At 31.7% G+C, this 18222-nt stretch overlaps 1 protein-coding gene across 4 annotated transcripts; it reads left to right on the forward strand.

The window, feature by feature from the left end:
• The first annotated feature begins 10925 nt into the window (after nt 1-10925).
• Nucleotides 10926-17784, forward strand: LOC133322069 (ELAV-like protein 3). 4 transcript variants are annotated; one of them, XM_061531132.1, is made up of 6 exons: nt 10926-11163; nt 11414-11458; nt 11519-11791; nt 14212-14458; nt 15046-15090; nt 17460-17784. In XM_061531132.1, the coding sequence occupies exons 1-6, from the start codon at nt 10974-10976 to the stop codon at nt 17782-17784; spliced, it is 1125 nt and encodes a 374-aa protein (XP_061387116.1). In that variant the 5' UTR covers nt 10926-10973. The 4 variants fall into 4 exon arrangements, with proteins under 4 accessions (XP_061387116.1, XP_061387117.1, XP_061387118.1 ...); XM_061531133.1 differs by having other exon boundaries at nt 11534-11791; XM_061531134.1 differs by lacking the exon at nt 15046-15090.
• Nucleotides 17785-18222: the final 438 nt, after the last annotated feature.

Below are 18222 nucleotides of genomic sequence, written 5' to 3' on the forward strand. Positions count from 1 at the left end.
AACAAGAAAAGAATTATTTGCATTTCTGATGTAATGGGGTGCAATTCCCAATAAAATTATGAAAATATTGATTAAAAATTTGCCACAGAAATTATGAAAGCAGTGAAATGTATATGTATACGTAAACAAATAACAGCTGACTGATCCACTTCATTTAATATTAATATTAGTATAAACAGCTAGGATTTCGTACCTCGATTTACAAATCGGTTTGATTTTTAGCGCAGCTGATGTCTTGATTAACGGTCAAAGTGGGTAATTTCTACTTGAATTCGATGTGCAGTGTTGCCAACCATTTGAAATATTATATGGAAAAAATTGACATATAATCGAGACAAAAACAAAGGTTTTTGTTTTGATACATCACCTTATTATTGCATCGTGGTATTGGCTAAACGCACCTATAGACTTTTCCATGCAAAAAATCGGAAAATCGATTATTCAAAACTCGATTTGCCCATCCTTAGAATTCAGAGTGTGAATTAAACAACAATATTTTTGTTGACCTGTGTAACAAAATATAAAAGTCATCCTTAAAGTATGCCGTTGTTTGTAAGTAATCCAAACGGAAATTCTGTAATAAATATAAATTTTTTCATTGTTTTTTTTTTTATAAAAACAAATTTTATTTAAATGCCAACTGATCAAACTTCTTTTGGTTCTTTTTTTAAGTTGAAAATATTATTTTGACATCTGCTCAGAAAAATAAAAAAAAAACTATAGAAAAATTGCTTTCAAAGATTGAAATCAGAGCAGACTATTAGCACCAATATCTATTTTTAGATAATTGTTATATTTGTTTTATTTTTCGTTCTATGAATTTCTAGTAGCAACCAACTGCACCTTTTTTTTGTTCTGGAACAACATTCTCTCCCCCCCTTGAAAATTATCGTAAAAATTATCATAATTTGTTATGCTTATCAGACATTAACAATCTCTCTCAATACTAAAATTGCCACAATTACAGCTGTCGTTTTTAGGGGACAAGGTATAAAAATAAAATTGTTAGTAGAATAAATAAATAAACAACAGGATACCATTACAGTGCCGTGTAAATGGTGGGTTCTCCTTAAGTGCCAAAGGACAAGGACAGGGGTTATAATAGTATTTTCAGCTAGGTGTCTATGTAACAATAAACAATTAAATAATATACCAATAAATGGTGTAAGAAATGGAGAAAGATTTTGGGATTATGTTTTTCTTCTAACCCAATATAATTTATTAAAAAAAAAAGAAATCAAAAATTATTGGGAATATAGTGTACTTTGGAAAGATGTTGCTAACCGCATATATCCAATGAAGTTTTTTTTAAATATTTATTTAAACATTTTTGGTCTGTTTCCGTACTGCAAAAATCTGCTAATTTTAATATTTTTCAATATCACAAAGGAAAACTTGTTATCGGAGTAAAAAAATTTAATTCTTCATTTATATGTGTTTAAAATCAACATATTTTTATTAAATATAAATACATCTTCTATACACTTTCTCAATACTGCCTGTGTCACACCCTTTTCTTTTTAAATATTTTTTTTTATCTATCTACTATGTGACCATCATTGTCATCTATCTCTCAGTGGATTTTGTTTCCATAGACCATTTCGCGTTGTTATCCTGACTATATGTGGCTTCGGCAAATAGTGGTTGACATAAAATGTAGTGTCGGCAGGGTTGTTTAACAGCAGCAGGCAGACAGGCAGCACTTGGTGTTGACTCTTTTACACTTGTTTTCCATTACTCTACTCCTGATGCTCGAGTCAGACCACCAAAATTGCTTGAATAGATACAAAAAAATTGTGTGTGTTTTTCCATTTCTCCTGCTGCTGCTGCTTTTGCTATTTATCTATCTAAAGAGATTCTCTAATAAAGGATGATTGTCTTAGTGGCATAAGTTTGAGATGAATCACACCATAACTTGTCGCCATCATCTTGTGGGTGAGAATTTAGCTCCATTTCAATATATACGTAATAGTTTGTATAAACAGGAAGCTGTTTCAAATCTTCCGTTCTTTTTATGTATCACAAAATTTTCCACCACCACCACCATCATCATCATCACCACTCCCAATGCTTGTTTGGTATTTTGCCGGTATATCTTTCCAGTTTTACTCTCGCTCTCTTGTAACACAAAATCCACTGACCGGTAGATTTCCCCCAAAACTAAGATACCAAAATGAAAGAGAGAGCGGCACTTTATTACATTTCGCTATTGATTGTTTTTGGTTGGGGTTCATTTTATTTTTAGCGCATGCATTTCGTCAACTAAAAATAACACAATTACTGAGAATTATTATACCATTGAGAATATATAATAATATTTTTCGAAAAGGGTGAAATTGTGAGATAATACAATAAAAGAAAATTATGAAATAATTTTGTTAATCAAATTAAAAGGAAAAAGTTTTCATAAATTTTGCATAAGTTTGGGGGTTAAAATTAAAAAAAAAATTAGTATACTTTTGGGAGATGATATAGAAAAATATTTACAGCCAGTTTCAAAAAATGTTAAAGATATTTTTTCGATATAATAAAACTGCATTTTCCTAGACTCCATATATATAAAAGCGCGTTTAGACTATGCCTTCTAAATCGAATTGATTTGTTAATCGAGCTGTTTAGACTAGTATTGTGGATAGTGGATTTATCAGCTGTTATGTGTTTACATATACATACACAATTCACTGCTTTGAAAATTTCTGTGGCAATTTTTCAATCAATACTTTTATAATTTTGTTAGGTCAGAAGTACAAAATTAATTTGCAGTTTTAAGTTACAATAATAAATAAAAAAAATGATTTTTCAACAGCTGCCATTAGTGCAAAAGCCGGGTTGTATTTTGAATTATTTCGATTTAGCATAGGATTTTGAGAAAATCGAGATATTGAGTTAAATCAGTTTTGTAGGATTCCGAATTTTTTTACTTTAAGTATCAGAAAATGTGCTTAGGATCTTCATAATACATATAACCAAGCAGCTGATATGACAAACCGTAGTCCAATGTTATTTTTTTAATATCGATCCTTTATCCTCTGACAAATTGAAATTAAAATTGGCAATGGAATTCTATTGTAGTATTAAATTTGTTAGCTCAATAAAATTATTATTTCTGTTAGATTTCGCTTTCTTATTTAAATTTAAATATTCTTCATAGAAATGGTATATTCAGGATAATGTTGTATGAATTTGTTCCAATATCAATAAAAACACATCTGATATTCTTAGCATGCATTTACCCTTTACCCTTATCCCAAATTCGAATTCTACAAAGCGATAACATATGTTCGCTTGTGTTTCGAATGTCTTTTATAGATCTGAAACATTTTCCATTCATCCTAATTAAAGTACTCAACTTATCTAAGTATAAATATATCTGATTTTCAACTTATCATAGGGTTTATGACAACATTTTTTCCACAAAGTATTTTTTTATCGTTGACATGCCCTATATAGAATTTTTTTAATTATGCCCTGACGCCAGGATAATTATATTTTGAATATGTAAATTTTTAAATAAATTCTGACACAAAAAAAAATTAATTTCTTTTATGTGGCTCATTAAAATCATTATTGTATGTTATTAAATTTACAGTAATACCTTTTACCTCCAAAAAAAGCTAGTCATAATATTATCTTGAATTATTTCTAAAAAAAAAGTACACAAAACCGCACCCTTTAAAAAACTCCTAGATTTGTAGCTTTGCCTAATAATTTTTTACCTTTAAAAAAATACAAAATCCTCTCATCTCATTTATGGGTATGATAATTTTAATTCCAACCACTCTAAACCATAAATCCAACAAAGGCGGCAAAAAAAAAACATCCTCTCTAAAACCATTAACATATTTTCCACATTTGCATGTCTCCTTACTTTGATATATTAACATTCCGCTTTTTAAGGGATATTGGTTGAAAAAAATGTGTCACGTGCTTTGGTAATTAGCCCTTACCCTTCTCAACCCGCAAAACACTTAAATTCTTCGTCATTTTTTATGTTGAGGTTTTTCATATCTTTTCGTTGAAAATAACAAAAAAAAAGAATATATATTTCATAGCATGTTGCATGTGCTTGGAAACACCTCATTGTCTAATAAACAAAACGCCAGACTGTCAGACAGACCCGGCCGGCCGGCTTTCATCCCCTTGTCGAATAATCCATAAAGAACGAAAAAAAAATATGTAGAAAACAGTCATAAAAAACGAGGTCAATTTTGTTTCTTATATGAGAAACACAAAAAAAAAATTGTGATGTAGAAAAAAGTGTGTCCTGAGACACACATTCACACATCATACTCAGCATGTGTTGGGTCGTCAAAAGTGTCAATTACATGTCGGAGGGTATGCTTTGTAAAAAACGACAACGTTCTTTTGGTATTTTCTTTTTCAACTTATTTTGTTTTGATGTCTCCCTCATCGGGTTTTTTGTTTTGCCTCAGTTGGTATATTACGTTGTTCATATCCTTGTTTGTGATAATAATGAGAATGGAACAGTGGGTTAGATGATAATAATTTAAAATAAATATTCATATCTGTAGGACATTAAACGCGCGTTTAGACTATAGCGTTTATAGTGATAATGTGCATTATTTTGATTTAACTGCCAAAACGAGCTGAATTTTTTCGATTTACCCTACAATATTAAATTCACTCATTCGATATAATTTCAAATATTACACTGCTTTGCACAAAATTCATCATCAATTTTCCTAAAAGTATGCTACAAAGGACGTTAAAATTCAAAATAATTTCCTAACAAATGAAATACCAGCTGATAAAAAATTATTTTTTTTTAATTTAGAATGCATTTTACTATAGATTAAAAAAAACAAATGCATTTATGTATTTTTTATGGAGAGGAATTCCTATCAAAATTATGAAAATATTGATTGCAATATTGCAACAGAAATTTTGAAACCTGTTAAATGTGTATTTATACGTTAACAAATAACAGCAGATTGGCATATTGATATCATTTTAATACTATTCTAAACTGCTAGAATTTGGAACCTCGATCTACAAATCGAGGCGATTTAGAAGGCATAAGGCAAGTATAGAGTTCAGTTTTTATCGTGATAAAGTGCATTATCTCGATTTAATTGCTAAATCGATTTGCTCGAAATCCTATACTGAATCAACATAATTTCAAATACAACCCTGCTTTTGTCCCAATATAATTTGTAAACAGGATACACCCACAGTAATGGACCAGTTGTCACGAAATGGTCCAAAATCTTTGTTTTTTATTTTTAACTATCCCTAAGCACGTTGGGGACTAAAAAGGGGGAAATAAAAAGGGGATGGGATACTTGGCGAACTCTCTTTTAGAGAGGTAGTGGGTCCAAGGTACAAAATCTTATTTGTCTGTACAATATGCCCGGAAAGGAAGGCCCAAAGAGTACTTTCATGACGGTTTTTTAATTTATAATGCATTTTACTATAGTTTGAAAAAACAAATGCTTTTAAAAATTGGTAAATTTATATTTACTTTTGAAGGAAATAGACCCGAGAAGTCAATAGTATATCCAAGAGAAGTAGTTGACCTTTAAATTGCTAGCAATTATATTGTTATATGTACTCGTGAGTGGGAGTTATATATATGTGTTATGATATTGTTTAGTATCTTCCCACTAGATGTCGAAAGTTTCGCACTGTTCGCTCTGAATTTCTACATGATGTTCCGGTTATTGTCAAGGCCGACGCCTATTATTTTCGATGATGTTGAGATTATATTTAGGGGGTGCAATGAACCGAAAACTTTACTTTTGTACGATTTTCAAGTCGTCGCTCTAGAGGCCATTATTGTATGCAGAACATCACATATTTTACACGATGAAGGGGATCTGACCAAATACTTAAAACGGCTGTTTAGATGATGATCGGTCAATATTCCGAATGTCAAATCAACAAAAACCTAAAGTAACCATGTTTTTATTTTATGGCGTAAATATTCAGCTCGGGAAGAAAGATTTGGAATTTGAAAGTGGAGCTGAATATAGGCTCAGAATATAGAAAAAAGTAAACAATATTTCGAAATTGCAATTAAAAAACTAAATTCTATATTCGTACTTGACGTTTGATCAGCGATTATATTTTTTTAATATTAACCAAAAATATGCCATAAATATCAATTTTTAACTAAATATAAATTCTACTTTTTTTGTGAAATATATGATCTGTTCCCGTATTTGCAAGGATGTACTAATTTCTACTATTTTTATCGATATCAGAAAAGAAGAATTATTATCGTAGTAAAACATTTCCCATTCTTGCTGGCTCTGGATCAAAACACATATAAATTTAAATTCAATGAAACAATTTATTTTATGCAACGATCGATGCATATATATAATATATTTGTTAAAGTTTAGCTGATTTTTTTTAGTAGTAATACCACTGTCTGCTGTCACCTCTATCTTAATTATTATTACCAACCTAACACATACCCACATGGATGTTATATTACAAAGAAAATAAATGCTTGTAGGAATAGCTTTGAGCAAAATCATGGTGGGTGTATGCATGTGGCTGTTTTGTGGTAGTGGTTGTGTGTGACAACACCTTATCTTGCTCTCAAATGTGGTGACTATGGTGTCACAGACAAACACCAACACTGTTCGCTATGTATGTAGCTGTCAACTTGTCTTCATGTCATCATCCCTGTTGTACCAACACAGACTCACTCACACAAACCACTCAAAGTGTATTAACATTTATTTTTTAGTCTGTCGTTATTTTCCTCCTCCTTCTCTTCTTCTTTTGCTTCTTGAACAAATAAATTAGACACAGTCTCGCAAAAAAAAAACAAATAGAAAAATTGTGTCTTATTTCTATTTTGTGTTCTATTTCGTTTACTGTCTCCTTTTTGCGGCGACTTTCTGCGCCAATGATGTACAACACCCAGATTTGTCTTTACACTAGACTAGGCATTAATGCATGTGTGTGTGTTTGTGCAAATGGGTGTGTATTATATGTATCTTGGCTTAATATGAACGCTAAATGTAGGTTGAACATTGACATTAAATAAAGAGCTTTCATACCAAATTGTGGCCATAAGAATTTTTAACGAAAGGTTAAAATATATCCCCTAATATTGGTGTTATTTTGTGTAAATGTTAGAGGTCAACAAAAATGATGTCCTTGTAGGAGGATTTATGACATTTGATAATATCTATATTTCAAGGACTTGTATAAAATGAAATATTAAAACAAATATATATTTCTTGGAAAAGAAATTGTGGCTTATTTGTTTAATATATATATTTTTTTCTTTCAGTAAAAATTTTTTTTTTCGTTAAGGGTGACATTTCTTGGCAGCGAAACTAATTTTTGTTTATTTCCCGAATATTCCAAATTCATATATTGTTATCCTTTGGACACACTCACCCATTATATGAAATTTTATTTCCGACCAAACACACAGACGCACGCAGATAACATATTCGCACAAGTGTTAGTTTTCTTTTTAAATCTCACCCCCAAACAAGCAAACTCCTGCTAATGCCATTAAGGTCCTGTCACAAACAGCAATTATCCTGATAAAAAAAAATAGTTGGTTGCATAGATATGTATGCGGATTCATTGTTGTTGTTGTTGTTTTTATGCGGACAGGGAAGCCAGTTTTAATTCTCAGCATTGCAGTATTGTGCTGATGAAAGACATAGGGGTTAGGGGGGTGGTTTTCTATGATACATTGTTGGAAATTCTATAATGTGAATTTGTGTGTGTGTATGTGTGTGTGTGTAGTGAATGTGAGAAACATATGTTAGAGGTCATTGAACCAAAGAAAAATAATAGCATGGTAGTAATGGGAAATGAAGTAAAAACATGGGAACTATTTCCTTTTTAAAGTCCAACTTAAAAAGGAAATAGTTCGCATGGGTATCTTCAAATAATTTCCATTACTCGATAGATTATTAGACGCAAAATTGGTTTTTAATCCATAGAAGTCCCAGGACCTTCTATTTCAAAAGGTCTCTATAATCTGGTGAATATGAAGATAAACAGCCAATGAAATGTAAAATATCCAGCCTACATGTGTTTCGCAATTTTTAATCAGAAACAATTACACTGTGCAACACAAAAAATAATTATCGGGAAATTCTAAATAAATATGATAAAGGGACTAAAAACAGACACGTGTGTGGTATTTTGAGAGTTTACGTCGGGAGATAACATAAAACGGCGTAGCAATATTTCCCACTACAAAACTATTTGAAAATATTCAAATTAAGATTTCTCGAAATCCTTGCATTTTAGGTCTTTGGCAATATTTCTGGTCTAAATGTGAGGACAATTTTTGTCTAATACGTTAACCCTCAGTTGATTCTCTGAAGGTGTCTTTTCGGCCCCTTTTCCAGAAATGAGTCTGAATATTCTACAAAAATGTTCGCTATACAGTTTTACAATAAGTCTCATAATAGATCAAAAGAATGCAAACAAAGTTAGTACTTTTTTTCATAGAAATTTCTTAGTACTTTCCGTACATGGTGTAAAAGAATAAAATATTCTACGTAAAATTTCGTTACGAGCCTCAAAACAAACTATATATTAAAATTTAGCAGTTTTTAGAAATTTCAGTACAAAATAAACAATATTGGCGAAATATTTATTAAAAACCTTGCAGAAATGTGTCACAATCTTCACACTTTTTATACCCTACACAACTATGTTGTCAGGGTATTATAGCTTTGTGCAGCCCCAAGAGTTTGTAACGCCGCGAAATAATGGTCCTAGACCCACCTTTAAGCATACCGATCGTCATATCTCGACTACCTGAGTCGATGTAGACATGTGTGTCCGTCCGCCTGTTCATTATAATTTGTAAACACGATACAGACCACAGTTACAGACCAATCAATATTCACGAAATTTTGCATGTAGGATGGGTTCTGCCCAATGAAGACCCCTATTGTTTTTGGAAAAGATAGGTTAATATTTATGGGAAGGAATGGACCAAATACTTAATTTTTGTTGGTTTTACATGGAGAGGGGGATCGAAATTTTACGTGGAGAAGGGGATCGGGCCAAAGAATAAGCATGCCTGTTTTGATAAAGATCGGTCAATATTTAGCGGGTCAAATGGACCCTGACTTTTGTCTGAAAAATTACAAAATTTGTATTCTATAACGTATATATTTACTCCTGGAGGACATAGGGCGGAGAAGTTGATAGTATATCCAAGATGAGGGGTTGACCTTTAAATTGATACCAATTATATTGTCGTATTTACTCGGATGTGGGAGATACACTTAAATATTTACATGTGCTTAGGTATTGATATAGTATTCAGTAACCCATTACCACACTAGAGGGCAGAAATATAGCGCTGATCGCTTTTAAATTTTCCATGAGGATCCAGGTATGGTCAACTACTACGGAAATATTTTTCGGTGATGATCAGATACTAATTTTGGGATGAATTAGACCGAAAACTTAATTTTTGGTGTTTTTTTCGAGTCGATCTATAGGCCACAATTGAAAGCCGAACATCACAATCCAACCCACCGTGAAGGGAATCTGTACTCAATATTAGTAATATTGCCAAGATCAGAATATAGAATTTCGTGGAAGTTGTGTAGGGTATCATATGGTCGGCCCCGTCCGACTATACTGCTCCGCTCACTGGTTTTCAAATCCTTTTATTTTCGCCCAACTGTACAAGTTTTACAATTGGGCGCCATTTTATATACAACAATATATTACGTTTGTACACAATACTATTTTGTAAAATACTGGTTTTGTTACATAAATTGATAAAAATCAATACAACCGTGTTAAAATTTTTTCAAATAAAAATCCAAAAAATGCTTTAATTAAGAGAAAGAAAAAATTAAGAAAAATCGCCAAGAACATGAGATTATTTGCTCCTAAAATATACTACAAAATTACCAATATATTTTATTTAATTTTCTTTAATGTTTTCATTTAACATTTTAAATGTATTTTTACTAATATTTCCCCATTCAAATTTCTTTTCATTACAGATTTGATATAAAAAAACTAAATGAAATTTATACACATTGAGTAAGCAATCGAGCAGCTATTAATTGTACACCAAGTGAAAACAAATACAGATATTTTATATTATTCCAAGAAAAAAAAACAACAAATTAATCAAGAATATTCCAAGGAAAACAACAGAAATCTTGCAAATCAACACCACCAAAGAAAACCAACTATTACAGAGCTAATTTAAAACAACAACAACAACAAAAATTATATAACGAATTGACAACAACAAACAACCACAACAACAAAGAAATAATCATTTATACACTTTAATAGAGACTCAAAAAGGATTTAAGGATTTTTTGAGTATAAATCAACCAAATGTTCCATATTGAAATACAACAACAGTAACAACAAACAAACAAACAAAAAACAATTTATAAAATTTAAATAATTCTAGTCAAATAAAAGAAAACCAAATTTACGCTAAACAAAAAAAAAGAAACTTTTTTGCATTTTTGCAATTTTATAAAACAACAACAACAGAAAAATATATAAATCATTCCAAAAAAACAACAACTTTTCACCCATTCACCAAACAACTAAAAAAAATCATTAGCAAAATTTACTCTTTTAACTTTTTATTATTACAAAAACAAACCAAAAAATTTAAACAATTTTAAATAAATTACCAAACAACTCTTATAAATTTATGATCCATACAAAGATCTAAAACTCCAAACTCCAGTCTAACAACAGAAAAACAAATTACCGTGAAATTTCAAACAGAACTACGCTTTTTTAAATAAAAACAAAATAAGATTTCTTATAAATTAAACAAGAATTAAAACAACAACCGCAAATTGTGCTAAGCACTAATCTTCAGAGAAAACCAACACAAAAACGCTCCAAGCTTGACTTCAAGTTTCCTGGAAAGGAAAGGCCATCGTTTCTCGCCCGCGCAGTTAGTCGGAAAAACTTTCAAAATTACTCTCCAACAGCAACAAACCACCACCAACACCAGCAAAATGACCAATGCCATGGATATTGTTATCAAAAATGGCAGCACCAATGGCTCTGTCGATGGCAACGATGAGTCGCGCACCAATTTGATTGTCAACTATTTGCCACAGACCATGACCCAAGAGGAAATGCGTTCCCTGTTCTCAAGCATTGGTGAATTGGAGAGCTGCAAATTAGTGCGTGATAAAATTTCGGGTAAGTCCATTTAAATAAAATACTACTCTTAACCCAGATTTCCAATTCCATAAACTGTGGGTGAGAGATTTTTGAAGAAGATTGGCAACACTTAACATGTGTTGCCATTCTTCAAAAAGTTCTTATTAGCAATATCTTTGTGGACTGTTGGAAACCTTACATCTCTCACCACCCTTGGAAATCAGAATAAATCCCTCTCTGATATTCGATTTATATTAATTTCAATCTCTCTCTATCTTTCCCCTTACAGTATTGCCAGCTTCATTGCAGGCATTGAATCCAGCCTTGCAGCAAGGTATGTTATTTGCATTTAATATTATATTACTGGATATATATTTGTTTTAATATAAAAAAGTTCTACCACTTGCAGGTCAAAGTTTGGGCTATGGTTTCGTTAACTATGTTCGGCCAGAGGACGCTGAGAAGGCTGTCAACACCTTGAACGGTTTACGTTTACAGAACAAGGTCATTAAAGTTTCGTATGCCCGTCCAAGTTCGGAGTCAATAAAGGGTGCTAATTTATATGTATCGGGTCTTCCCAAAAATTTATCACAACCAGACTTGGAGGCGTTATTTGCACCATATGGCAAAATCATAACATCTCGCATACTCTGTGATAATATATCCGGTAAATATATGCAGATTTTTTTTTTTGTAAAATTTATTATTTTTGTAATATTTATTATTTTTTATTATAATTTTGTTAAATTTTCATTCACAATTAATGTTTACATATTAGAAATAACTTGTAATAGAGGGCAGGATCGCTATAGGATTATGAAACTGCAGGATATATTTTCCGACTGGCTAATGATTTAGAGCCGGCTTTGCTGACACTTAATAGTGCCCAGTAAACGTCTGTTCAAAGCACTTAAATAGCAGAATAGTTCTACTTATAAAACTCCATCGACTTTATTCAGAAACTGTCCTCATACAGTATGCAAAATTTATATACGTATGCCATCGCATTTTCTCATTTTAAGTGAATTCCATGGTAGGACGATTATAAAGCTGAAAAGAATACACTTGCGGTATCTGTCGATGTCTTTTATAATATTGTTCGAATAGTTAGACATATAAAAATCCAGTTGTACGCCACTTACAGAAAGATCGATGCGGATTTGGAGACGTAGCAATGAACAATGCATTCTAGATAACTTGAAACGTTTTAAAATTTGTACCGCTTTTGAAATTCATTATTTTTGCTATTTCCCGCAAAGATTTTCCAAATAACACAGCGTCGCCATCTGTACGAATACAGGGTTTCTTAGCAATAAAATGCAAACAGCGCCATCTAGCTTTTAATTCACGGAACAGGTCTGTGTCCCTTCAAAGGGCCTGTGTTGTTTCTGTTGGCGGGATAACTACAAGACCCATAGGTTTCAAAACAAAAACCCTTTTTTTGGAACATGTGCCAAATTTTACATAGTAATATTTTTCATGGTTGGCAACATTGCACGAATTCAAGTAGTAACCATGCTGCAATAATAAGGTGATGTATCAAACCAAAAACCTTTGTTTTTGCCTCGACCATCTGTAAAATGTTTCCGTATAATATTTCACATAGTTGGAAACATTGACAGTTAATCGAGCCATCACCTGCGCTAAATGGACTACCTATTTATTCTGCCATGGTAGTAATTATGCGCTTTGGAAGTTAATCGGGTAGTCGGTTGCGCTAAATGGACTACATATTTATTGTGATATGAAAGATACGAGGGTCGATATGATTCGATTGACTGCAAATTACTTTCTGAAGTGGAATTCAGTTACGTTCTTTTTTCATCAGACATTTTTAGGGGGATTTTTAGTTACTCCTGCTCACACCAAAAATTGCTCTAGACCATATGTCCTATCTCCCTTCAAAAGTTGTCAGTGGTATACTACTATAAAACATTTGAGAAAACACTTTCGATATCTTTGGACTGTATTTTGTTTGCTGGATAGGTACTAGGCCCACGATGCAATAATAATATGATGTATCAAAACAAAAACATCTGTATTTTATTATCTTAGCTAGTAATATTTCTCATGGTTGGCAACATTGCACGTCAAGTAAAAACTATGCACTCTGATAGTTAGCTGCACTACATTGAGTACCCATATATTGTGCCATGGCAAGACCCATGATGCAATAATAAGGTGATGTTTCAAAACAAAAACCTTTATTTTTGTTTAGATTATCTGACAATTTTTCCATATAATATTTTACTTGGTGGGCAACACTGCACATCGAATTCAAGTAGAAATTACCCACTTTGACAGTTAATCTGATAGCTGCGCTAAATAAGTACCCATTTATTGTGCCATGGCAAGACCTATGTCTTAATATATAGGGATCTATAGGCGAGAGTGAGAATATTCGATTGACAAGAAACTACTTTCTGAAGCGAAATTTTGTGACGTTCTTTCCATCAGCCATTTTTACGCTGCATTCTCTTTACTCCCGCTTACTTCAAAATTTGTTCGAGGCCATATATCATATCTGCCTTCGAAAGACTTCCATGGTAGTATGACTATAAAACAGAAAAGAAAACAATTGCGATTCCTTTCGGCGGCTTTTGATTGTTTTTCCTGTCGTCTTAAATCTTAGGTCCGAATAATATGTGATCAATCAAAGGGCATTATTCCATTATATGTATCACCAAGCCCTTCTATACACTACATTATGATACAACCAAAACGATTATCCACAATCGTAGCTTAATTTTTGTTTCTGGTTGATCTGCTAAATGTTACGGGTAGAATATCGTTATATTTAAAATTAACGAGTAAAGATTAACCGAAAATATGGAATTATGGATAATAGGGCCGGTAAAATATAAAGCTGTGATTTTTATTTTATTTCATATTTTTGATTTATTTATTTTTTTCATTTTGTTTATTATTTATTTTTATTTTAGACATTGAGATTATCAAGAAATTATTGTTAAATGGCATAGGTATGTTTATTTTTGGTTCTTTATTTTCCTTTTTATTTTGTATTCAATTATTGTGAACAAGTTCGTGTTACTTATCCACAAAATTGTACGCTGTTCATTTTTATAGGTCTCTCAAAGGGTGTTGGCTTTATACGTTTCGATCAACGCAACGAAGCCGAGCGTGCAATTCAAGAACTGAACGGCAAGACACCTAAAGGTTATACGGAACCCATTACGGTTAAATTTGCCAATAATCCAAGCAATAGCGCCAAAGCTCAAATCCCACCACCATTGGCTGCTTATCTGACACCACAGGCAGCTGCTGCAACTAGACGTCTTACTGCCGGAGCGTTACCATCTGCTGGTCGTATAAGGTAAGTGAACACACAAGTTAGTAAAAAAAATTCAGACTCTCTGACAATTCATATCATAAGAAAATGATTAGGCATGCTTTATAGGCTACACATACTAATTTTCTCTGGGATATTTTTTTTTCAAAACAAGTTTAGCTAACTTTTCCCTTTGAGGTTTATACTTCCCCTTGTACCATTCCCTACAACACTCCAAGTTATGCGAAACCAAACTTTTGGGACACAAGTTTTGGCGGATATAAACATCCTAGAATTCCTTTAACACCACAAATCCACCACTAACCGTTCTTAACTGCTAACCAATTCTCTCAATAATTTTGATTTCTTTTTATTTTTGTTAAGCATTTTCACAGAATTGATTTATTTCTGTTTTACACTAAAATATACTTTTAATTCTCCAAATCTATTTCTATATTATTTATCAAATAACAAAACCAAAACAAAGATATTTTTCTCTAACAAAACTATTTTACTAATGTTATAATAAATTTGTGTATTTTTTATATTTTTTCAACATTTTTTCTTTTTTTCAACAATTTTTTTGTTTCCATTATTTTTTACGTGTGGCCAATTAATTTTTATAAATTTAGCATTGGAAAAAGCCCCCTGTTTGCCATTAACAAGGGTTTACAAAGGTGAATTCATTTTGTTATTTTATTGTTTTATTTGTTCCGAAAAAAAAATTACAAAAAAAAACTGAAATTAATATTACAACAACAAAAAAAAAGCAACTAATGTTTTGGCATAAAATTTGTTTTTGGCAACGTTTCAATTGTAGTGATTTACATTTTCGTTTTTTTTTTAATTATTTAATTTTTCCGTTTTTGAGATGTCTTTGTAATTTTTGTTATTACATTTTTAATGTGTTTCGATGTTGATATTTTTGCCATGATTTTATTCTTTTTGTAAAAAACAAAACATTTCATTTTTAAATGTAATAAATTTATGTTTATTTTAAAATATATTTCTTTTTATTAATTATTACTAAAACCATAATCAACCGTCATTTTTGTGTCTTTTGTAAACATCTATCACAATCACTAATAAGAAAGGTCAAGGGGAATATTGGGAATTTTCGTATTAAAACTATTTTTATTAAGGGTATTCACATTCCACTATATTCTAATTCACATGCATCATTCTGAGTCTCTCATAAATAATTTACAACAAACTTTTAGTTTGATTTTTTTTCGGAAATGTATTCAATTTATCTTGGTCATTCCGTATCAATTGCCAGGAAGGTAGTACTGTCTATACCATGTGAACTATAAAGACTGGCCTAGGTCATACGTTCTTTTCGGTGAATAGTTCAATTGAACTATCTGAAGTCTGTATAGGACAATAGAGTTGACTGCATGAACTAGTATTATCTACAGTATGCAAAATTCACATTCGTACATCCTTGAGAAACTTAATTAATAATTAATTTATAATCAATTGTGAATAAAGAATAATATATATAAAAGTATAATATATATAAAAATAATATATCTGTAAGAAAATTTCTTTTTTTTTCATACTAACATACAGTATGAAAAATTAATATTCGTACACCTACTAAAAATGAAGAATTGTCGATTTATTCAATCCGGTAAAGAAATGTTCTGCTTCGTTGCCTATTTAACATTCCAAGTTATTTTGCTTAGACTTTCCGATGCAGAATTTAAGTCTCCAATCATTTTTTTTAATTTCCATCCAACATGTGAATACCCCTAATGAATTACAGCTAGCGAAAGTCAGCTGTTTTTTTTTCAGTCTAATATCAAAAATTTGGACGTTACGTCATGGCAATTAATTGGTACTCCATTTAGCGCAGCTGACTATCCGATCATTCTTCATTTGAATTCGACGAGCAACGTTGCCAACCATGTGAAAACGTAATAGATAAAATTTGGCATACGGTATAATAGAAAACAGTTGATTTTTACCCGACCATCTGCCAAATTGTATCTATTAAGGTACTCACCAAATTCAAGTAGAAACCATGGCACAATGAATAGGTAGCCCATTTAGCGCAGCTGATGTCTCGATTAACTGTCAAAGTGGGTAATTTCTACTTGAGTTCGATGTGTAGTGTTGCCAACCATATGAAATATGCTCTTTGGCAGTTGATCGGATAGTCAGCTGTGCTAAATGGAGTACCTATTTAGTATGTTATGGATTTAGGTTTTCATAATGGAAGTCAATTCACAATAATGTTTTCTGACAGCAAACATTAACAACTGCTCATATCCAGCTAGTCTCCCTAAATGCTTATCAATAAGGTCATCCGGGAAGACCTGTTGAATATCAGCTGCCTCTTAAGTTTTCTGTCGAAACCCATGCTTGTCATGACACAATAAACAGGTAGTCCATTTAACGCCGCTGATGTCTCGATTAACTGTCAAAGTGCGTAATTTCTAATTGAATTCGATGTGCATCGTTGCCAACCATGTAAAATATTATAAGGAAACATTTGAGAGATAATCGAGACAAAGTGAAAGGTTGTTGTTGTGATACATCACCTTATTATTGGATCATGATGCTTGTGAATGACTTCCTCTATGAAAAGTAAACAAAGTCCAATTTTTTGTCACAAGACTTGAGAAAATACAGCTGACTTTTGCTTGCTGAATGACCTTATTAATCGATCTTGGTCTCCCTGATGATGAGTTTATTAACAGGCCTTAATATTCCTCTTGACCTTTTTCTCTCTCTCACTTAAATTAAAAAAAAAATCAACACCTTAGCATGCAGCAATAAATACTGACAATAAAAAAAACTACTTTAGTTTAAGTAAACATTTTTAGAGAAACCCAAATACTATATGTAGACAATGCAAAACTTTTAATATATTAAAAAAATAAAAATAAACCAAACCAAATATTAAAAGTTTTGTATATTATTTTGTCCCAAAATAAAAGGAAACAATTAAATATATTTTAGTTTATTTAATAACACAGCATTTTCTAATTCCATATTTTTTCTTTCTTTCTCTCTCGAACAATTTCCAAACCACCTTTAGATATTCTCCATTGGCTGGTGATCTCTTGGCCAATTCCATATTGCCGGGCAACGCCATAACCGGTTCCGGTTGGTGTATATTCGTTTACAATTTGGCACCCGAAACCGAGGAGAACGTCTTGTGGCAATTGTTTGGCCCATTCGGTGCCGTCCAATCGGTTAAGGTAATCCGTGACCTGCAGACCAGCAAATGTAAAGGTTTCGGTTTTGTTACCATGACCAATTACGATGAAGCGGTTGTGGCTATACAATCATTGAATGGTTATACTTTAGGTAATCGTGTTTTGCAAGTAAGCTTTAAGACCAACAAAACAAAGACAGCTTAAGCTCATCCATCAATTGAAACAAAAAAAGAAGAAAAACTAAAAACGCAACAAAAACAACAACAGCAAATAATTTTATAAGATTGCAAGCATAAATAGGAATTTGGCCAACTACCAGCAACATGGCCAAATTAACGAAGAGTAACATTAATAACAACAACAACATACAAATTCCAAGACAGATATTTTAATGCACGTTAACTCAAGGAGTAACACCCATACAAGTTTTAAACAAAATAATGTTAAAAACGAGAACAACAACAAAAATGAAATAAATGGTTTTGTGTAAGGCAAATGGTTATACAAATATATATATAGAAAATTATATATACATAGAACAACAAATGGTTTGATGAAAAAAAGACTGAAGTAATTTTTAAAAACTTCTAATGACCCTTCTTAACAAAATATATTATGTTGGGTATCTAAGAGCTTTTTTCC

This window comes from Musca vetustissima, unplaced genomic scaffold (assembly GCF_032173495.1).
Source record: "Musca vetustissima isolate MV318-11 ecotype Yass unplaced genomic scaffold, APGP_CSIRO_Mvet_v1 utg8618, whole genome shotgun sequence".
NCBI classification, from domain to species: domain Eukaryota; kingdom Metazoa; phylum Arthropoda; class Insecta; order Diptera; family Muscidae; genus Musca; species Musca vetustissima.